The 23,596-nt window shown below is 38.7% G+C and overlaps 1 protein-coding gene across 1 annotated transcript in view; it reads right to left on the bottom strand.

Annotated features, from left to right (window-relative positions):
- The window catches only part of gabbr1b (gamma-aminobutyric acid (GABA) B receptor, 1b), a 249,965-nt gene that overhangs the window by 107,030 nt on the left and 119,339 nt on the right, over positions 1-23,596 (bottom strand). The window contains exons 8-10 of the mRNA XM_033975440.2: positions 22,129-22,230; positions 9,030-9,095; positions 7,427-7,618 (exon numbers count right to left, since the gene is read on the bottom strand). Coding sequence (XP_033831331.1) covers positions 7,427-7,618; positions 9,030-9,095; positions 22,129-22,230 — 360 coding nt within the window. The remainder of the gene's footprint in view (positions 1-7,426; positions 7,619-9,029; positions 9,096-22,128; positions 22,231-23,596) is intronic.

Below are 23,596 nucleotides of genomic sequence, written 5' to 3'. Positions count from 1 at the left end.
TGAAAAAAGCTAAATTAATTAATCCATGTTCTAATTTTTTATTTTGTAATTTTTAGCAAATGTTGTCTTATTTATTATTATTATTATTATTATTATTATTATTATTATTATTATTATTATTATTATTATTATTATTATTATTATTATTATTATTATATATTTTTGTGTCTGAATACAAAATAAAAAAAGTCAAAATTCTTTCTTCCTTTTTTGTTTTTGACCAAATATTGTGCATAAATATCAAAATTTACATGTGCGCGTCATCAAAACAGGTCATTTAGCTATAATGTCTATGGTGGAATGACGTGGTATCTAAATAAGGCCAACAACAATAACTGCTAGCACTTTAGTGAGGCACTTATGGAAGAGTAAACGACTTTAAAAACACAGAGGAGCACCACCACATGACATCAGCAGGTGGAAAAACTACTTGGAGTCCAATAGAAGGGGATTGTCTGAATATGCAAGATTGCTCAAACAAACATGCATGAAACTAAACTCAAAAAATCTATTTTGTGTAATATGTGGCTTTTCATCAATTTCCCTCTGTTTACATAGGCCTGACATGATGCATGGTGGTATTGGATTCTGTCTGGCGATTTATTCCGAGACTAATCTGACAAACAATCCCAAACACACTTCATTCTCTGTGTTTGTGCCGCCTTTGAAAATCCCGTCTGTCAATAACGTACGAAATAATTGTGAATCAAAATGAAAAATGTCCCGGTTTGCGCACAGCCTCATTATTTTTGGCGGGTCGATATAGAGCTGACAGGTAGACCGTTGGCGCCGGGATGGGGGAAAGAGGATTGAAGATTGTGATTAGAAGAAGTGAGCTCCAAAAGGGATTGGTTCTGGGCTAATTCACTTTGTATTATAGACTAAATGGAATACTGGGTTTTGGTGAACAACAAAACTTGACTAGAAAACTTTAAAGTATTGTGTCAAATTGACTATTTTGGAGCGTTCTACCATGTTATAACATTGTTCCCTCGTCAAAAACATGTCTGAAGGAGTTTTATATGTCATCCATGCACGTTTGAGTAATCGGGCGATATCTCCTGAGCTGTTCAAACCCTAATTACGGTTAGCAAGGGAGTGACGCGTTACACAAAGTAGCAATTTGCAACATGGCTAACGTCAACACAATGGTAACAGATAGACGCTTTGTAGTTAACAGAATTTTCTAGCCTGGCCTATGGACCTTTATAACTGCACTTCAGGGTTTTTACATAGAGAGTTCATGAAGACTAACTGAACAAATAATTAGGTGAGGGATTTTGAAAGGAAATAACATGGTCAAAAGAACTCAAGCAAGATTGAGCGTAACTGATTAAAGGTAGAGACAGTTGGTCGATATATTGGGCAGTTTTTAGCGTATCGACTATTGACCTTTAATCTCTAGCACATGTCGATATTTTTTTTGGGCGGACCTGCTGTCTAAAGTAAGTTCAAAGCTGGCATTTATTTTATTACAGATGATTTATTTCATTATGTAGATCCCTTAGCACCTTAATTATGTCAATGTTTATGTCCCACCTTTGCATTAGTCTTTGGGACTAGTTTACTCATGGTTCAGCCCTGTTAGACCTTGTTTAGTTTCACTATAGACCTGGTACATTCTCTAGTAACCAAGGAAACATGAGGTGTGTAACAAAACAAAAAAAAAAAGACTACAAATACACTCCTTTCTTTACTGCTGCTGTAACTTCATTCTTGCCAAGCTGTGATCTTATTGTGGGATATCCTGACCGCTTCTGTGCTGATGGAGTAACAGAAGTCCCTAGGGAGGTGTTCCGGGCATTCCCCACCGGGAGGAGGCCCTGGGGATCCCACCGGTGGAGCTGGTCAACATGTTTGAAGTTAGGGAAGTCTGGGAGTCCCTGCTTAGGCTGCTGCCCCCACAACCTGGCTCCGGATAAGCGGAAGAAAATGGATGGATGGATGGATGGATGGATGGACCTGGTACAGTCTGATGGTACTCAGAAGACCAAGTACTGTAGTTACTTAGGTGGTAATTGATGAGAAAATTTGAGAACTGCTGCGTATGGACGTCTGGGATTATCACCCAATGATGTCACGAGTTGGACCCTGGCATTATGAGCTCAGGAAATGCCCTGAACATTAAAAGTGAGAGTTCAGTCTGAGAGTTAATGAAGACTAACTGACCAAATGGTGAGGGATTTTGGAAGCAAACAACAAAAGACTGGGCATAATCAATTAAAGGTAGGGATAGGCTATCAGGCTATATATTAGTTCACCGATATATTGCGCTGATATTTGCTGTTTTTAGAGTATCGGCTATTGGCTATAAATCTTCTGCAGATTTCGGCCCAATATATATTTTGTTAGCTGTCTAAAGTACGTTTGATTGCTGTCTAAAGTACGTTTGTTTGGTGTGTAAAGTACGTTCAAAGCTGGCACTGAACTTACTTGTCTAGCATTTATTTCATTTCTGATGTTTTATTGGTAGAGATAATGCCAGACTGTGGAACATTTAAAGCAAAGCAGGTACCCTCCATCAAAAAGCTTCAAGGTAAATCTAGAAATAAGCCTGACACCAGAAAAGCTCCAGCGGTTCGTACAGTTAAGATTAAGAAAACCATTTGAAAAGCAAAGCTAACCTCAGTCACTGGTATTTTGAAGTCTTTCTGCTTAGTTCTTGTCCAAATGTCTCTGGGTTTGGATGAGTCCTATCTCCACGTGTCTCATAAGTGTTATCTGTGAGAGACAGCGCCTCATTTGCATACATCACAAGGCACTGTGCAGATTGCAGTGTGGACTCCGGCTTTTACAGGGACTGAGAATTAAGGCTACTGTCACTTTTGTTTCAGATATATACACAAATATCAGTGTACTGCAATCCAGTTTACACCAGCATCAAGCCCCAGAGAAAAAAATAATAACTTTTAAAGGTGCACTGTGAGGTTACACTAATGCACGTTATTACTTTGTCTGATTTAGTGTTGCCAGGAATGTTCCACAGTATGGCATTAAACTTATCTACCAAGCATTTATTCAATTACATCATTATATTGCAATTACTTTTCCACAGCTATGACCCATAACTCGATATGGTGGCATTACCCGTTTGTCCCCACGTAGATGGACAAGTTGAACACCAGACTGTGGAACATTCAGGCAAATGAAAAACATATTTATCACAGAGATAAGCAGGTGACAGACCCTCCATCACAAAAGTTATACAATGCACCCTTATTTTCTATCACTATTTCTGTGTATTTTAAAATAAGCTGTAAATTAACTGGCAAACAACAAACGTGAATGTTTAGTATTGGCGAGAAAAAAGGTGAAAGGTGAGGGACCACTGCTGTGATGTAATGAAACGGGATCTGTCAGTGATTAACCAGCAAACCCACGTTATTTAGACAATATAATGTAATTTTCAACATTAAATCGTAGTACTTTCTTTCATATTACAATGTGTAATCCCTCAGTCGTCCTGGTAGGTTCCATAGTGGTCCAAGGGTGTATACTAGTCTATGTGTCTTATACTTGTTCTGATACAGCTCAAGATGGTAGAAAGATCAATCACCTGCAACTTTAAGAACTAAAAATGGGTAAATGTTGTGAGTGAAACCGAGTGTGAAGCTGACTGTTCCACCTCCTCTGGATGTGTGACTCTGCAGGTTCGACTGTGAATATTACCGCAAAGTTTGGCCACCAGACTAGCTAACAGCTAATATTAAAGGGGAGATATTATGTAAATTAACTTTTATGAATTTTTTGCTGCTTTATAACTGTTACCTCATGATTAACTTACTCATGATCGTATTTCAATAAATTCAGTCATGTCTGAGTAACACTGCATTGCCCTGCTTTTGAGTGCTCTGAAAATATCTGTCTTCTCCTACCCCCTATCTCCGCCCACTGCTCTGTATTTACCTGCGATTATTCAAAAACTTGTAACACTGGGTCGTATATATAGTGTTCAAAAATGTTGCATAACTAACCAACGCTTAGTCTGCAAGTACATATAGAGGGAAGTTACATTAAAAACAATGGCTGAGAAAACAGAAATGAGTTCAGTGAAGTTGTAACTGTGTATGGACGTCTGGGATTATGACCCAGTTATGTCACTAGTTGGATCCTGGCATTTGGAGCTCAGGAAATACCTTAAATGTTAAAGGTAATTCTTCCCAAGTATTTGAGCAAGGGTCCAGTACAGATATATTGTAATAGCAGCTCTTGGGGTCAAAATAAGTCCACTGCGTGCTGTCTGCATCTAATTAGAAAGCATTTTATTGCCCAATAATCATTAAACTTAAATTTGCATTTGTCAAACTTGCAAATTGTAAATATTTTCTAATGAATTTCATACCCTATTAATGATGAATGGGGCTCTGGCACTTTAACTTAGACAAGTCATGGCTGGAGTTAGCACATTAGCTTTCTTTCACTGCTAATTCTCCTCTGTGTGTGTGTGTGTGTGTGTATGTGTGTGTGTGGGGGGGGGACTTAAAAAAAAACTCCACAACAACTGTTTTAATGAAGCTGCAGCATAACATATGTTTTTTTGAAAGATGTTCAATACTACACATGGAATTATCACCAGTGTGTAAACTCCACAGAGATACGTCAGGTCAATTTTAAAAGGGACTTATTAGGGCGATGTTAAAGATTCAGGGGTGGTGAACCAGACTGGCGCTTATAAACTCATCATAGTGAATAATTAGGATGCTCTGAATACATAAGGTAAGTGAGGAAAAACTTTGAACCACTGCAATCCATTTAAAATGAGCTAGCTTTGTTTTTCACGTTTTTCAGACAGTAAAAATCAGGTACAGCAACTTTAAGGATTCAAAAGCACATTTAGCATTCTAGAGAACCTTTAACGTTAGCTACATTAGCCAAAAAAAAAAATCAAACTACTTTCTGAACCTGATTTCCTGTATTCGTTTTTAATAAGTTTTCACATGCAAACCATTTCGCAGCAGGACTCCTATCTGTGTTCAGACCATTAGAGCTCGTCTCCAGCTGCGGTCTCCTGTTGCCTAGGTGTACCGGGTCATCAAAGTGGCTCGTCTGATTGGCCGCTGAGCCCAGGAGTCACGCCCCCCGGTGTTATTTTGGGATGTGGGCTGTAGTGTGTCTGCTGTGCATGCTTCGAACAGCAGGATGTGTTGTGCGTCACTGTCTGAACACCCACACTGCTCCGTAATCACTGTGCCTTAAGTGTTTCTAATGGCTTTTTCCTCCAAAGAATACAGCCGTTATTGTCATATTAATCTACCTGTCAGCAGTAGCCTGGCTGTCTGGTGTTGAAGTTTGATTTGATTTTGATTTGATTTGTGAAATATGTATGTAAAAGAAAAAAAAGAAGAAGATTCAGTTTATAGTGCATATTTTCATATTTTAAGGTGCTATTTTTAGCTCCAATATTATGCAAAATTGACTCTTGCGAGCTTCAAGCCATGTTATAATGTTGTAACCTCATCAGAAACATACCCAGAGTTGTGTTTTGTTTCATTCACACATGATTGAGTAATCCTTTATTATCTGTCTGTATCTCCAAAGTTCAAAACGCTCTGTTCCACCTTATGATGTCATGAAGTGGTAGTTAACAGATGCATTTTACCTTTTGTTTAATAGAGACTTCAGGCGTGAAATTATCCAAATGATTCTAATGAAGGTTTATGGAGTTTAAAAACATAGTGGAGCACTTCCTGTATTACCACATGTCAACACAAGGTGGAGTATTTTCTGTTTCAGAGAAGAACTCAGACTAAATAGGGTGAGGGGTTGTGAGAGCACTATAGAAAGTTATTAGGGAGTGTGACAGAAAAGGGCACCAAAAAAACGGGTATTGTTCCCTATATATAGAAGATTCATATGTTGATATTTTGAATATTAGTTTATTTTCTTTTAATAGGACAAATAGGTGCAAGCTTATTTACCTGACATGTTTGGGTGGTGGCAACAGCTATTTGTTTTATTAGAAAAAAAAATGTTTTTGAAAGGTACATAGCCCCAGTCAGGGCGCTGCCCGACCTTGTCAGTGTGGTGTGTGAGTGAGTGATTGGTGGTTAGAGGGGCCAATGGCTCAGATTGACACCCTCACTTCCACCAGTCTACCCCAGTGCAGCTGTCAGGGTGACAAAAGTAGCTTATCACTATTAGATGTGGAGTGACTAAAGAGTGCAGTGCAGTGCTTTGTGTGATATAAGATGAACAGATGTAACTTTGGTTACAGTCCTGCATGTTACAGATGAGTCTGATGTATGTGAAATTGTGGTCTCACAAACCACTGACTAAAAAAAATAATAGTAGTAGTTCATATGGTCTGTAAACACTGATCTCATTTGTTAAAATGAGCAAAGCAATGAAAATAATTGTTGGTATTGATCCGCCCATGTGCTTCCCTCTGTAATTACACTGAGCTAAACAAACAGCACAGTGGGCTGGTCCTGTGTGTACCGCACAACACCTGAGGCTCCGCGTTTATCAGGCACACTCCCACCAGAGACCCTCATATTAAACTGCAGCCTGAAGGTACACAACAGTGACAGGCAATAATGGGATTCAAATATATCTTTTAGATTAACTTCATGGCTGCCTGAGCTGTGGAATCATAAGCACTAATCAAGCAGAACTGTAGAAATTGTCATATATATGTCAGACAGATTTAAAATACAGCAAAAGAAAAATTATACTTGATGTTAAATAAATAAATGTTCCTTTTGCTATTGCTGTGACAGTATTGTGTGATCAGTAATCCTGAAAGTGCTCCTCCATGTTTAAAGAACACATATTATGTATTCTAAACCCCGTTTAAACATGCTTTTGGGTCACTTTGGAATTAGTATTTCACATGTTCTAACTTAAAATAATGTCATTTAGAAAACACACTTTAAAGTCCCTCACCAAAGTTCAGAGCATGTTGTTTTAGCCCATTTAAACAGGCTGCTCAGTGCACAAACAATGCCACAAGAGAACAACACTGTGATAGAAGACAAATGTGTAAATCTCTGCAATACACAAATGAAACAAAAGTTGACACTGCATAAATCAGAACTATATAATGAAACCATATTGCTGCTGCTGTTGTACTTCCAGACAAGGGCAAGAGCCAGTTTTCCATATTGATTACATTGTACATTGCAATGATATGTCCAACAGATAAACTTGCAGATGTTGAATTTGATTATTTCTATTAGTGGCTAGACCCATGGACTCAACAAAAACATTACCTGTCCAGCCAGAACCGCACGCTTTGACAAAACTTTACAAAGACAAGTGGGTCTGGAACCACATTCTGTCTCCCCAATTCCTGATTGACAGGTGGATTAACCAATCAAGAACGGTAAATTTTGTGATGTCATCTGAAACCAGCTATAGTATCTAATGTAGCAAAATCTAATGTAGCCACTCCCCAGTATGTGCACGTGTACAGTATATTCCTTACCAGGTTGGACGCTCCTCGGACCGTCTCGGGGTTGAGCATGACGATCTCCGTGGTCACATGACCCTGCACGGCCTCAGTCATCTGCTCCACCGTGCAGTTGATGGCCGGGTCTTTGATTTTAAACCAGTTATCTGCGTACCAGCCAATCAGGAACCACACATACTTCTTCCCAAACAGCTTCTCCTTGTACACCTGTATGAGAGGGACAGAGGAGAAGGGTGAGACATCTGTGGTGCTGGAAGTATACATATTCAAAATGGATAAGAATATGTTTAGCGCTAAAAAAAAAAAAAAATGCTCTCTGCACTTGACCCATGCTTGAACTAGTGCTTTTCTCATCAAGGGCTGCATATACAAACAGTTAAAATACAGATGAAGCGGCGGGATCGAGGGTCATGAATTGCTGGTCAGTACAGTGATCAATTCAGATGATGTGTGTTTATACCAAGTTAGACTGAAGCCCCTGACCTTTATCCATGTTAGATCCACATTAGATCTTCAACAGGATGCACTAAATATTTGATACTGGCTTATTAAAGTAGATTTTCAAAGGTAAAATGTACAGCTCAAGGTTATATAGGCCAATTCACCTGGAAGCCTGAGGGAAAAATCTTGCCTCTGGGCTGTAGTTTGGACATGCCTGCGGTCAGCAATAGTAGGCAACTGTAATGCAACCCAAAGAGAGCTATCAAACAAGAAAGTTCTGGGTTAGATTCCTGGCTCCAGGGGCTAACTTCTGGTAGAGAGTCCCCTTGGAGTTTCACAAAACCAAATAAAGTAACTATTGCGTGGAGACAAGCAGGTGGCGCCACCAGGTCAAGTTACGAGTAAGATTTGTGGAAAAGAAACCCCGCTCAAAGTTAGCAGCAAGGACATTTTGAGCGATAAAAACATGCATGCGAGATATGGTTAATGCCATACTGCGGAACTTGTTTATTATATCAAAAGTAAAGGTATTTATCTTATCTCCATAGTGACAGTCGATGAGGTCTGCTGATGTTTTTGGATCGATATATAGAGGTTGATAATTTACTACAAAGTGAAGATCAGCTCTGTTTTACCCTAAACCCATAAAAGAACATTATTGTTTCGTGCAGTGTCCTGACTTTAATTACACACTGCGGAACATTCCAGGCAAAGCAATACCATCTCCATCTAAAAGCAGGTAACAGACGCTAACTTTTAAACCTCTACGGCAAATAATGAGACATCTTTTCCTTGCGTTCAGGCCTGGGTGCAGAGCAAACTGACTAATACTGCATTTGAGTTTCAAAGGTGTTCAAACATAATACACTTCAATGCCCCCTTTGGCACCCCTGTAGACTGAGTTACGTTACATGCCTAAAATCTTTCACACTGATCTAACTCTACTTCGACTTCACAAAATATGGCTCTACTCTTTCGAAGTTCCCCCAAATGACTGCATAATGGCGTTAATAACCCGAACACGACATGTAAAATGATGATACCAAATTGAATGTGACTTTTTTTATTAACTCCCCAGCCCAGACCTCACCCAGAGCAGCGCAAACCTACTTAAAAAACGTGTTAATTTGAATCTCGCTCATTGTCTCGAAAATTACAAAGCGTTAAGAGTAATTACCTCGCAGAAGACCTTCCTGGCCTCCGTCTCGTAGAAGAGGCCGACGATGATCCGGGCGTCTTGGCGCTGGAAATAGAAAAAAAAAAAAAAAAAGCTAAAGGGCCAGGACTGCAGAACCCAGCGGGACACATCCTCCTTTCACCATTCAGACACACAATTAATCTGAGCCAACACAACATGGCCGCCACGCTGGGATAAGGGGAGAGGAGGCGAGGAGGCGAGGGAAGGAAACGAGGAGAGGAAGTGAGAAGTAAGGACTCATCGTTTGTCAAATCAAAGACTGTAATTTGTGCCTCTTTCCGCTGAAACTGGAGGATACTGGAAATTGTAGATCATAACCAAAGGCAGCAACTTGGACATTTTGGGGGCCGCCTGGATAATAAATTGGACTGTTCGATGTGTGTGTGCATAGTAATTTAAAAAACATAATAGAAGAGTTCATTTTAGGGTTGCACTGATATTGATTAGGGATGTCAAAGGTAATGAAAATCAGATACTAATACACACCAAAACTAGATACTCATTTGAGCAGGTATCGATGCTAAAAAAGTCACATTCACAGGACAGAAATGAACTGTTCCTGAATAGCTTTAGAATGATCTTGAGCTGAAAGAAAGTACTACAATTTAATGTGGAAAATTACATTCTATTGTCTAAATAAAGTGTTTTTTTTCATTATCATCATGGTATCAGAGTCGGTATTGAGTATCGAGTCTATTCCTTAACATTAAAATGTCTCTATCATGATAGCACTAATTTCTACTTGTATAATTGGTTTGAGATTTCAATTTCTGGTTAATCACTGATAGATCCTGTTTCATTACCTACCTGTACTATTGTAGCAGACTAATGGAAGTGAGGCCAATGCCAATTTGCACTCAAATTGCATTCATCCCCTCCGACCACCATCAATCACTCATGAACACACCACATTCATACTAGTTAACTGTGGGTGAAGTGTCTTGTCTAATGACACAACAACAGAACCACTGCTCTAACCACTGAATCACTGTTGACCCAATTCATGACTGAGGGGTTACACAGATATAAGGCCACATGGTGATATAAAGGGAAATACTATGATTTAATGTTGAAAATGTCATTCTGTTGTCTAAAGAAAGATTTTAATTTTTTATTTTTTCATCATTGTGATGTCAGAATTGGTATTGAGCACAGATTCATCGAGGCTAGCAGTTACAGGGATGAACCTGGGAACAACCTCGGGGAAAGTAAGCACCTGATTTATCTGTTATTAATTCTCATATCTTGATTTACGGACAAAATAGCAAAATAAAAACATCAGGATCATGTAGAGTGGGTTAATACGAACATTTTAAGACCAAAATGATGACCCTGACAGCAGCAGTTACGAAGAGAGCGGCGACGGTTTTTCAATGTAAAGTGAATTGGAGCTGATTGATGGAGCTGGAAGCGCACTCACTTCCTATTTGTAACACGGCAGCTAGCAGGTTAGCTATGTTCATTTATATGTACAGTCTATGGTATTGAGTCTATTCCTTAGTTTCGAAATCGAGTTTGAAATTTTAGTGTCGTGACAACACTAAATTGAAGGTAAAATGTCACTAATAGTTTCAAAGATGAGTGGTGACAGAAGCAGTGGTCCTGTGCAGTGTCCCCTGGCTGGTCGACTCTCCATTAGGCAGAAGGACAGATAAAGCCCAGTGGAGGAGGTAAGGAGTGGAAGGAGAGAGATGGTCCCTGGACGCTTAAGTACAAATGAGACTAACACAGCACCAGCACCCATCACACCCCTGTACTGAAGCAGACCCAGAGGTACAGAGCCCCCAGAGAGTTTCTCACCGCCCACAGAGGTATAGCTCGTCCATAGAAGCAAGATCCCGCAGAGAGGAAGGAGGAAATTTCACCTGATGTCACCATAATAGAAAGACAGTGTGAAATTTTACTTTATATTGCATCATTTCAATGTTTTTTATTAGTTCAAAGAGGAAAAGTGGTAATTCAACTTCTGGGCTTTTTTACAATGGTGTTTCCTCATTGTTTGCTTATTCACAGTTGTAATTTGAATGATATATAGATGTTTGAGTAATCGTTTAAGCATTTAAGGCTTGAATGAGAAAATGTCTGTTATCCCTTATCCCCGCCCACTGCTCTGTATTTCCTTGCAATTTTTTGGCATTTTCAAACAACAAAACACTGTTCTTCAGCTTTGACCAGGAAAGTAATGGGCATCTTTAGAGTGTTTCCAAAATTACGATCTATTATGTTCTATTTTATTATCACCAGAATACCGTAACAATCTATTTAAAGAAGCTTTGAACAAATCTTCAAAAACTGTGCCGACATGTTATGCTTGTCAAAAGTATCGAAAATCAGATACTAAATGATACTAAAACTAATATCAAAACCAGTTACTCGAATATCACATTAACAGGACGAAATGTGAGCTTTCCTCAACAGTTTTAGTGTCATTTTAAGTTTTATCAGAACTAGTACAAGAAAGTACTATTTTGTGTATTAAAACTACGTTCTATTACTAAAAAAGAAGCTTGTTTTGTCTTCATTGTGGTGTTGTAATTGGTATGGAGTATTGAGTCAATTCCTTAGTATCAAAATCGAGTTTGAAGTTGCAACACTAATTCCCCCCTCCAAGTGTGACTCAAATGAATAATGCCACGTTAAAAAAAAAAAAAAAAAAAAAAAAAAAGATTTGGGAGTGTCTTGGAAGCTGCTATTACCATAGAAAGCATTGTATCCAAAACAATATGTACTTTTGTTACACGTGTTTAGTTTTCAGTTGAAACGTGTAAATCTGTGATGTGAGAAGAGACAAATATAGACTTTTATTTCAAAGTCCTAAAGAAGCAGAGAGCGACTTTAAAAGCTCCGGTGAATGTGCAGCTCAGACCTGCTGCTGCTGCTCAGGCTGTTCTAATGCTCCACAATCACAGAGTCAGAGTCCAGCTGAGAGGAGGAGGCCTGCGACACTTTCCCACACAACACAAAGAGCAGGGCACACATGAAGTATAGTCTGTATGAATGCACACACTCTGCACCAGGGGACAACTTACTAAAACATTCAAGTCAATGTTTTAGTAAAAAAGAATGTAGCACTTTTACTGGTTTAAAACAGTATTATGATTATGGATGGGCGATATCGGTTTTGAGCGATATATCAGTTTTGGGTGATATATCAGTTTTTTTTATTTACTATTAGCTCATTCTGCTTTCTGATTGGATAATCGTCTTGAGAAACAAAACACAACATGACACATTAACAGACTGGTCGTCATGTACAAAAATATCAATGTTACAAGTCTCATCAGTAAAAGCTATATTTGATTTTAGCATGTTTACTTTGTATGTTAATGAAATCTGAAATAAAAATTCTACATACCCTGCATTTTAATTAACAGTTTCCCCTCAAAATCGCAAAAAATACAGATGGGTAAAATTGCATTGCTAATTATTTTGTTGTATTTACCTAATGTGATGTGTTTTTTTTACTATTTAATTTTTCTAAACCTGGAAATCAAGGAACAACAAAAAGAGTCAACACAAAGGTTTCAAATTCAAGATAAGCTTCTATACGTACAGCGGTCCAAAATTCTCCACTGCCATCTCACTGTTGGAGAAGTGCACAAGTTAGCTGAGTCTTGGGATTCACCGAAAGCTATACATTATTAAGATGTCTATTATCCTATTGTATCTACAGACTACTCCTGGTTCCATTCCCTCTTGAAGACATAATAAAAACGCAAAAGTAGTAATAGTAGTAGTACTTTTATGAAAGCCTTTTTCCGCACCTCACTTCACTAAGGTATGTGTCTGATATTTCATTCTTTTCTACAAGAGCAGAAGTGAGAAGTGACACTCTGTGCAATGAACTCAAGGCCAGATTCCAAGTTAGTGAAAGGTGTTTTAAAAAGGTAAAGTACAGTAGAGGAAATATTACCATAAAACCATGCAATATGATTTTGAACTGTTTGCAGCCATTTGACTGCCTGGAAATACACACTTCGAGTTCAGATGGGAGTGATTGGCAGGTGGATAGACAAATCATTGACACGCATGGTCTGTCTGTATCAAAACAAATATGGCTGCTTATGAATGAAACACTAAACTTTTTGGTAAATGATTGTTGTCCAGTGAACTCCTTTGAGCTCCACTGAAAAAAACAAAAAACAAACTCTGACTGCATGAACATATTTGGTTCTGACTTGAGAGCGACCTAATTATTTGCTGCGATAAGTTTACGAATACTTTCCACAACTTTCCGAGGCCAGAGCGATGTTTTACCATCACAGCAATCCTAGCAAAAACTAGCATGCTAACAATGCCTTACTTCCTGGTTTGTGGACAATAACGATGCTTTGTGATTAAATGTAATCTGTACACCAGACATGCCCAAACTGTGGCCCAGGGTCCAAATGCGGCCCTCAGACAAATTTTTTTTGGCCCTCAACCTTCCAGATGAATTGGCCCATATTACCTTAAACAGTAGTTTTTAATATACATTTCTGAAAATCTACTTACTGCCCATCTCAAATATTTAATGTGTCCCATTGAGGGTGTAAGCATGAATAAAGGTCTAGTGGTTCAGTTTAACTTGTAATAAACACATAGATTTGAAATATTCACTGTATTGGTCACCAGTCTATGGCCCTTAATCGGCCCTCAGCTTTGATTGTGTTTTTATATGTAGCCCTAAATGAGAAAAGTTTGGACACCCCTGTGTTACACAAATTGACCCTATGAGCAGCTTTTAAAAACATATCTGTACTACAACTGGAAAAAATGTACTTGATTACATGAAAACAAATTGGGTACAGCCGCTTTAACTCCATACATAAGTGAAGGTCAGCTCTATGTGTGATGAATACAATATATGAGAGTCATCCAAATCTCATGGTACTTTACTGTTTGCTTTATTGTCGGGTTTTGTACAAATGCTACTTTCCTCTACAAGTCATTAGCGTTGTCATTACTGTCACTGTCCCAGAGGATTACAGTCATTTCAGAGCCAAAAATGTTCTGTTGTTGTTTTAGTCTACGTAACAAAACGACGCTTTCAGGCACTATTATTTCGTCATCGTTCTTATCTATTTCCATGAAGACAAGCAGGTGTATGAATGTGTGTGTGTGTGAATGGGTGAGTGGTTTCTTGATGTAAAGCCCTTTGAGTCCTTTGAAGGTGGTAAAGGGTTATATAAAAATTGGCGTATTTACCAACTGTATGTAGTCTACGCTCTTAAAAAAAGCAATTACAATCACAACTGAACCTGGGTTGCCAGAGCCTTATCCTACAGATACATACATACAGTTCCTTTAAATATAAATTGTGATTCATCAGTATTCTTTAGGACAAACATCAGATCAGATTCCTCCCGAGTTGGACTGAAAACCCCACAGCAGCATCAGTACCTGAGTGTGAGGTGCTCAAAGCTCATTAAAGACAATCAATACTCATTTAAACCCATCTCATTGTTTTGTGGCCTCCAACTAAGCTAATTGCTTTTCATGGATTATATTTAGACGCCAGTAATTAATACCACTTGTTCAATAACGGGAGCATGTGTGAATACAGAGTTATGCAACAAGAAAGGTGAAGTGTCTTGCTTGGGGGCACGGCAGCAGTATGTGTAATACAATTAAATAACGCTCAGGCCTATTATAGGATATTAAAGCGTTTTGCCACCATGCTGTCAGCAAGGTCAATATGGTCATAGCCTCTCTCTGCCAAAAATTGTACTCTAAAATACTCCAAAAAATAGAAATACCATTATTTCCACTACATATTATATATATTATAGTTAACTGGCTTTAGTGTCAAATTTAGCGTGTGTGGTGATATCAAAAGACGAAGTTTAAATCTGTCAACTGGACAAATCGTTGAAGGAGTGAAAACATTAAACTTCGTCTTTTGCTATGGATCAGACCTGGACGACTGAGGGATTACACAGACATCTTCTCAAGAACTAGGGGCTTACCACCATCAAACTGGGAAGAGAGCTGGAAAATATTGCCAAGAAATTAGCAGAGAATAAGAATCACTTAAGAAGCAGCTTGGATGAGCAGCAAAATGTCTTCGCTCCTACGACGATTTGTCCAGTTGACAGATGTAAACTTCGTCTTTTGCTACGTCTTTCTAAAAATCAACTTTATGAAACTTTCTTTGCAAACTCTATTTAACTTAAATCAATGCTGAACCAAGGCTACAACGGACAGATAATGTTTTAAAATGTTTTTGATGAGTACTAGCATGACTGCCGCAAATTCAGTAAACGCCTCAAATTGGGCAATGACGATCAATCAATATCAAGATTGCATTCAATATTCGGTCAAGCAAGGCTAATGGAATCGCAGCTACCGCGCTAATATGTTAACAGGTCCACCTCCTCAGGGTTCAAAGGTCAGGGGATGGATGTGGGCGGGGTTAGACGGACTCCCTCTCCCCGTCGCTCCCTCACCACAGTCAGACTAGAGACAGTATAACAGTTATTGGTCCTGGCGGTGCGTGTTATTGCGGTCCATATTTCATAAACAGCCCCCGGCAACAGGGATATGATTGTGTTAGCAGAGAGGCTGATGTTTTTTGCTAGCTGAGTTTTACAGTCTCCACGAGGCAGAAAGTCACGCAGGAGTATTAGAGCATTTACAATACAAAGTAAATATAGAACTTCAAATCGATGTTGGGTGAGCGTTGGGTCATAACTGAAGAATTATTCAAATTGTCCAAATGTTATACTTGGGTTTTGACGTATATTTTTACTTTGGCAGGCGTACACATTCACAGTTTTCTGTGATAATATCATTGTCCCAGATGAGGGCAAGACACAGATTTCTCTATTGACACATTGTTCTTTGCCATGAAATATCCAAAAGGTAAATTCACAAATGTTGAACCTGATTATTTCAATACGTGACTAGAACCATTAGCTTCTTGTATTACAACACAAAACTGCAATAATTCTACATTCCCCATTTGTATTAAATATGATTGGCCTAAAGAATGTTGTGATGTCATCTGAAACTCAGCAATAGCATAGTTCAAGTGGGCCGTGTGATGAAAAGTCTTGGTCGTGGGCACAACAACAATAATAAGGCATTCATATGAGTTTTGGACTGACAATTCTCGTGGTTAGTGGGCAACTGCTCATCGCACTGTGTATAAATATGTTGTATTTCACTCATTGTAGTCAAATATAAAATGTTACTTTTGGGAGTGGACTATCGAAATGCATATGGTACCATAGACTTGTATATATAAATGGACATATGGCTAACCAGCTAGCCATCGCCCCTCTCTCTGAAACTGCTGCTGTCAGGCTCTACATTTTGGTCTTCAAATGTTTGTATTAACCTGCTCTATGATCCTGGTATTTTAATTTCACTATTGTATTCTTAGACAAAGATATGAACATTAATAACAAACAAATCAAGCGCCTTCTTTCCCCGAGGTTGCTATTGCTGGCATTAGCAACATGTTTTATTGACAGTGTTGCTAAGCGCCCGACGCCTGCTAAACCAGAGGTGTGGGCACGAAGGGGCACTACCTTCAACAGCTTTGCTCCAGATTGGCTCTTTCGTTGCTATGATACTCACAGTCAGAATTCTAAATATGGAATTTTCTCCTATAACTGCTAGCCTTGATGAGCTTCATTTAACACTATGGGTGACGTCACACTCAGTCCACTTCTTTATACAGTGTATGCTGACACCACAAGTCTTTCGCTATCCTGGCTTAGTTCATTGACCAACATAGTTTAGATGACCTAGTACTATCCTGGTTTAATCCTGGTTTAGACTTGGTTCAGATGCTGTAAAATCCTGGTTTAGACTGGTATTAGCTTTAGACTCAACCTGCTACTTGTGGTCCCTTAAAGATGGTAAAGCCAAAATAAGAGGCTGTTGTGTTAAAGAGCCTCTACTTGAATTCCTCCTGAGGTCACAATAAGTCCACTGTGTACTGCAGCATCTAATTATAAAACGCTCTATTGTCAGATAACCAGGAAGTGCAATTTATCGTCACGTTAAACTCCACTCTGGCCTCTGAAAGTTGTGAAAAGCACTTACAAACTCGGTGTGTAATTAGGATGCTCGGAAAGCAAAAGGTACCGTAAATTTCGGATTATAAGCCGCTACTTTTTTTCCACGCTTTGAACCCTGCGGCTTTTACAGCAGTGCGGCTTATATATGGAATTTTACTGGATAACGGCCCCTGGGGGGCGCTCTCTAGCTGTAAACGTAAAAGTGAGACAGACGTGGGGAAAGATTCTGCTCTGAAGAATTCACTAGTTTTGATTTTGAACGATCATTTTGCGCATCATGAAATGGATATGATGCAGTTTTTAAGATAAAGAAACAGAAAGGAAACAGAGCAGGGGTCGGCCTTTAACACGCAAAGAGCCATTTGGACCCACTTTCCACATAAAATAAAACACTGGGAGCCGCAAATACTTTTTGACATCTAAAATGAAGATAACACTGTATAATAACAACAATAATGTAACGGAATAATGTAGGTTTTACTTTCACGGACAAGCCTTCTACACGTGGCAGATAAATATGGCAAAAACAACTTAAGTGCATAAAAAAATACAACTCACCAAACCGCTGCATCATGCATCGCGCTGATTATGTGATTATGTCTACTCTACTCCGCAGTTTCTTTAAAAAAACAACAACAAAAAAACTCGTAGCGTATCGTTTAATCCCAGGTGCTTATTCTCCATGTGCCAAAGCAGTTTTGAAGGTTTCATTGCCTTATTTGCTTTTCCCGTATGTTACGTAGAGCGGACTCTGTGCGTGAGAGTCACCTGTAGCGACAAACCCAGATTTTAAGTAGGCATTGTCTGTTAAATTTATCTTTCTTTTTCTTGGAGGTCGTAGTCTCCTCTTCTGGCTCCTCAGTTGTCCTTTTCCCCTTTGTTAAAAGCTCTCCAAAGACTTTTGTTTTGGCTCATTTTCACTCGCTTGTGGCTCTACTTTTGTGCGACGTGTCTGATGTGTTATACGTGATACGTCACCGCGGAGACAAGAGCAGATAATGTACTTTTGCTACTACATCAAATAGATTTCTGTGGCGATTTCCAGCAGGATTTTCATGATACATCTACGGACGAGCTTATTAGTGTGTCATTAGGGACGGGCCAAAGTTGCTCCTGACCCCTGTGCGCACAGCGTCTGAAAATCAGGGCTCTTTACGCAGGACTGTGAGCTGTGTCTGTCAGTTCCCAAGCCACGCAGAGCCGCAGTATGAGGCGGAAAGAGGCGCATACGGCTCCGGAGCCGCGAGTTGCCGACCCCTGAAATAGAGCCACTGCACGTAAGCTCGACATCAATGAATCCAACTTGGTCAATGTAAAAAGACGACAAAAGTTTTCAGAGGAAATAAAAGCAGATTTTCCGTGTTGGTGCAGCTTTATTTTCTAAACCTGCAGATGTGTTCATCCCGTGTTGTTGTCGTGTTGGTGCCAATTTTCAGGCACAGTTTAAAAAAAGCGTGTCGGTGCACCGTCTTTCTGTGTAAATATCTCATGTTACAATATGAAAACCTGCGGCTTTTATTCAGGTGCGGCTTATATATGTACAAAATTGATTTTCTCTTCAAATTTAGCTGGTGCGGCTTATATCAAGGTGCGCTCTGTAGTCCGAAATTTACGGTAAGTGAGGAATAACGTTGGACCAAAATGAACTACTTTTTTTTTATATTTTTAAGATGGTAAAAATCAGACACTAAGTTTGAAAATCCATGCTTTATGTCAAATCATAGGTCTATTTTCTATCAACAAGTCAAGGGCAATTTAAACACTGCAATGTATCGAGAAAGTGGATTCTATGGTCCAATTGCAGACTTACCTGTCAAGGAAGAATACAATATCCTTGGGCCAAAATATGGACATGAGATGGACCTGTCACCAAAGTGTCACGACTTGTCACAAAATGTCCTCAAGAGAACTGAGCTGTCAACCCAACACAAACTTTAGAAGGTTTAATACTAGGGCAAAACTGAGCAGAACTGAGCTTTTATCCAAGTTCTTATATAATTTCCCTCATCGCAAAAATCTGTTGCAGTTTTACGTTGAATAATCCTGCATGTTGGTCGTGTTGATACTGATACCACCATGATAATAAAAACATTCTTTATTTCGGCAATAGAATGTAATTTTCAACATTAAATCATATTACTTTCCTTTAATGTCACAGAACTATGGCTAGGTACCCATCTCTAGATCTTAAGCCAGTCTTAGTCAGAACTTCCTTAGCTGGAGAATTCTACCTTTTGTGCATGTTTTGGGTGGATGGGGGAAACATGCAAACTCTCTAAACCAGTGGTCCCAAATGTTTTTCCCCGGGGGCCACATACTGAAACATATTTGAAGCAGAGGGCCACAGAACAGTGTAAATACAGGGAGTCAAACAGTGCATTTAACACAGGTTTGACAGAGACATTGCACCTTTCATAAGACTTGGAAGATTATTTTTAAGTCTGTGTCACAATGCAATGTGATGTTTTTCTGGTTATACAGGTAGAATCTCTTCAATTTGTAGTAAAAAATACTTGCTGATCAATTGGGCCAGTTTAGGAGGAGGCATGAGGGCCAACAAAAATTGGTCTGCGGGCCGCATTTGGCCCCTGGACCGTAGTTTGTACAGCCCTGCTCTAAACCTTCTTGTTGCGAGGTCAGAGTCCTAGCCACCTCTTGAGACATCATCTGTGTTAATCCATCAGTGCTCCTCCATGTTTTTAAGTCCATTATTCACTCAGTGTGATCATTTCAGAGAGATTTACCATACAGCTAACAAATTCAATGCTAGCAGCTACTATTTTAGCCCGACTCAAACCGCTTGGCTCAGCTTCCTTCTAACAAAAAATAATAATGCATAGGTCTTATATAATACATTTACAGACAGGCAAATCTTTTTATTGTATTTGAGCAGAATGTGTCTTGAGCTGTGCAGATATATTAAATAAGCTGCTTTTGAGGTTGAAATAAGTCCGCTGTGTATCGTAGCGTTTTATTGTCCAAAAATAAGGAATTGCACCATTAGCATGCTAGTTGTTGTTAGCTTTACTGTGACCGTAAAACTCCACTCTGACCTCTCAGGTGAATAATTAGGATATTTAGGTAAGTGAGGGATAACTTTGGACCACTGCAAATCGTTTAAAATGAACTTGTTTTGTTACGTTTTTAAGAAGAAAAAAAAACATGTTAAAAACAAACTGTTCATAATTTAGAACACTTAAAATTTGGAATAGCGTCCTGCCTCGTGACATACTGGATGAAGAGCTTTTGCAGAAACGACTTGATTCGTCTTGCCATCTTTTCATCCATATGCAAATGCCGCCCCATTAAATTATTACAACAATGAAATGATTCAATTATATCTGACAATTATTTTCTGACAGCGCTTGTGTTCTGCCATCGGGCCCATTCAAGGCGCTCAATTAAAACATATATCACAAAGTCCCGTGGGGAGCTATTCCATTTGAATGCCACCACTCATTTGGACAGATATAACAAACCCCAGGCCACTTCGGGACTCTTATGAAAACTGTCCAGATCTGAGGTCCGGTTTTAGCCTGAGGGAGGATCCGCATCACCCGGAATGACTCCAGTGAAAGCACTTTTACATTTGTGAGACTTTCAGACAGTTTTGCCCCTAGCATCGCTTTCACAATTTAATGACTACAACGAAGTGTGAAGATGTTGTCCTGTTTAATAAAAGCTGCACTATGTGACTTTTCTGGTGGAGGTTCAGCCCCCTGCTTGTCCTCATGGTTATAGCTTTGTCTGAAATGTTCCATAGTACAGTATTAAACTTAATCTGTCTGCAGAGATTCAAGGTAACAAAGTAGAAGTAGTAAAGTACTGTACTTAAGTCGAATTTTTAAGTGTCTGTACTTTAATTAAGTAGATTTTACAGTGAATACTTTTTACTTCACTACATTTGAGAGCAGTATCTGTACTTTCTACTCTACTACATTTTTAACTGGACTGAAAAGTAAAAAGTACTTTTCATGTAATTTGAGGGGTTATTTTTACCCGGTTCGTGGTAATATCCTGACTTAAGTGTTCGGACTCAAGCTGCGGCTTTGAGCAAACTAAAATAATACACAAAAATGAAGAAATTGATTGATATTGCTACTGTTGACCAAAATATGTATCATTTTTAAATAAATTTCACTACATTTAACAATTTAACAAATGTGTGAAATACTTTTACTTTTTACTCTTAAAGTACATTTTTAAACGGATACTTAAATACTTGAACTTAAATAGATTTTTTCATGTAATATTTTTACTTGAGTAATTTTTTACCTCTGTATCTGTACTTTTACTTAAGTAACAAAACTGAGTACTTTATCCACCACTGTCTGTGTTCAAGTGTGTTTCTTGCCCAAAAATATCTATTTAAAATGATTTTTTTTACTGTAAGTGGGGTCTCATTGCATCACCTACTCATCCCTGTGACGATAGATATGTTTAATGCCATACTGTGGAACATTCCAAGCAAAGCAACGATATCTCTGTGGAGACAAGCAAGTGGTGTACCACGCTCTAAAAAAATCACATAGGGCATCTTTTAATTTTACCTGCATGTCGACCTTAGTGAGCTTCAAAATAACAGAATGTTTTTAGAATCAGAAATAAGAAAATGCCAGTTTTGGTTTGGATTTGCAGTGATTAAAAATCTTGCTCACACTAATAACTACTCATGTAACAATTAGGATAGGCTAAGACTGAAGAGCTAGAGTTTAGTTAGAGTTTTTTGTTCTTGTTTTTTAGAGATTTTTGTTCATTTTTTTTCTATGAAAACTAATACTGACTCCAGGAACATAAACAAGACACTAAATTCCCCAAAGTTCAAACTCCAATCCATACGTTTTTACTGACAAAGGATGTTGTTCTAGACCTCTCCTTTAAAAAGACCAAAGCTGCTCTTTGGCAAATTAAAACTATTGCATCTCGATTCAATTAAAGCGTCATTAATTTCACAACCTTAAGTTTTGTATATACAGGTTTTAGAATTTAGTATCTATTAACTGTCCTATATTACGCAAAATTGACTCTGAGCTTTAAGCCATTTCACACATGTTTGAGTGAAGAGTCACCTTGAGGTTCTTGACAGCCACCGCGGGGTCAGTGAGGAAGCTCTGTCGGACACTGATCTCGATGCCCGCCTCCTTCACCCGCTCTTCCAGGTCGTCCAGCGTCTGGGGACACGAAAATACAACACAAAGAATGAGTTCACTGCATTCATTCAAAATAAGGATGTGGTTAAGCTTTAGTTTTATGAAAATGTGATCATGCAACATTTCTTGACACCATAATAGATACTAGGGTTTTTCCAATAACAAACCTAGTATTGGCAAGAGAACCGATACTGCACATTTCTTTAGGTACTGGTATTGGCGATAAGGTTGCAAGATTAATCCCAATCAAACTGAAATTGGAATTTGGACAGCAGAGATTAACCGATAAGTTTTTTTCTTTATCCATGGCTGATACCAGTTGTTTAGAGCACAGAGCAACCGATGGCTGATAATGTTGGGCTGATATGTAGGGGCGATTTTGATTATTTGTAACTATTATGTAATTTAAATCAACTACAAACTCCCCCAAAGCCCTTTTACACGACATACCTATGAAAGAGCTGTTTTGCACAGTTTTCTCTTCATATCAAAGAAAGCTTTGTGTGTATTTTTAGGCAGCAAATCGACCACAACAAAATATCTGCCTGTGCTGGAGATTTAAGGCCAATAGCCGATATTCTAAAAAGTCCACTGTAATTAGCAAATCACTAAGACTGCAATTTTTGTAAGTGCCATAATTTTCTCCACAGACAAGCAAATATCCAGTCTTATTCTGCATAAAAACTGCTAACCCCGTAGTTTCCATCTGTACAAACATGTTCTGAAATGTGATTCTTGCATGAGTTTGTCAGTCTCATATTTCAGTCTTTTTGTCATTTCTTCTGGACGTGTTTAAAATGTGAACTTTGAACAGAATCCTATAATTAAAACATAAATTGCAAAGCTAACTGCAATGCTTGTCAGATAGTTTTCCCAAATCGTTCAGCCCTAATTGGTGAGTTCTAAGACCAATTAATCAATCCGACACCACAATGTTTTTATTCTAGAGGAGGATGCATAGTTGAGAGCCACAGCTCTTAACTGCTTGTGGCTAATGCTACTGCTAACACCCAGAGAAGCTTAAATACTGACAGACTAGAGGCTCTGAGAAACCTGAGAAACCTGAGAAATCCTAAGAATCACTGAAAAAGTATTTATGTTACCTCTTTGATGTGTTTAGCCTTTGGACTGGAAGCAGAACTTTCATTTCAGTGCTTTTTATTGTTGTTTAAAGTCATCTCATATTGGATTTAGTGAAATCTTGGCATCAGATCAGTCTGCATTAGACAGTTTGAAATGAAATAGTGAAATATAGCTGAAAGGGGCAATGATCAACTCTCGCTCGCCGCCACCCAGAGCACTCGCGCACTCAATTTCATCCCTTTCTTTTCTAGGCTGGATAGATTGGAAAAAAAGTATTGTGGGAAAAGTTCTTTTTTGGGTTGCA

Source organism: Periophthalmus magnuspinnatus, chromosome 11 (assembly GCF_009829125.3).
Source record: "Periophthalmus magnuspinnatus isolate fPerMag1 chromosome 11, fPerMag1.2.pri, whole genome shotgun sequence".
NCBI classification, from domain to species: Eukaryota; Metazoa; Chordata; class Actinopteri; order Gobiiformes; family Gobiidae; genus Periophthalmus; species Periophthalmus magnuspinnatus.
This window is presented reverse-complemented; position numbering and strand designations above follow the sequence as displayed.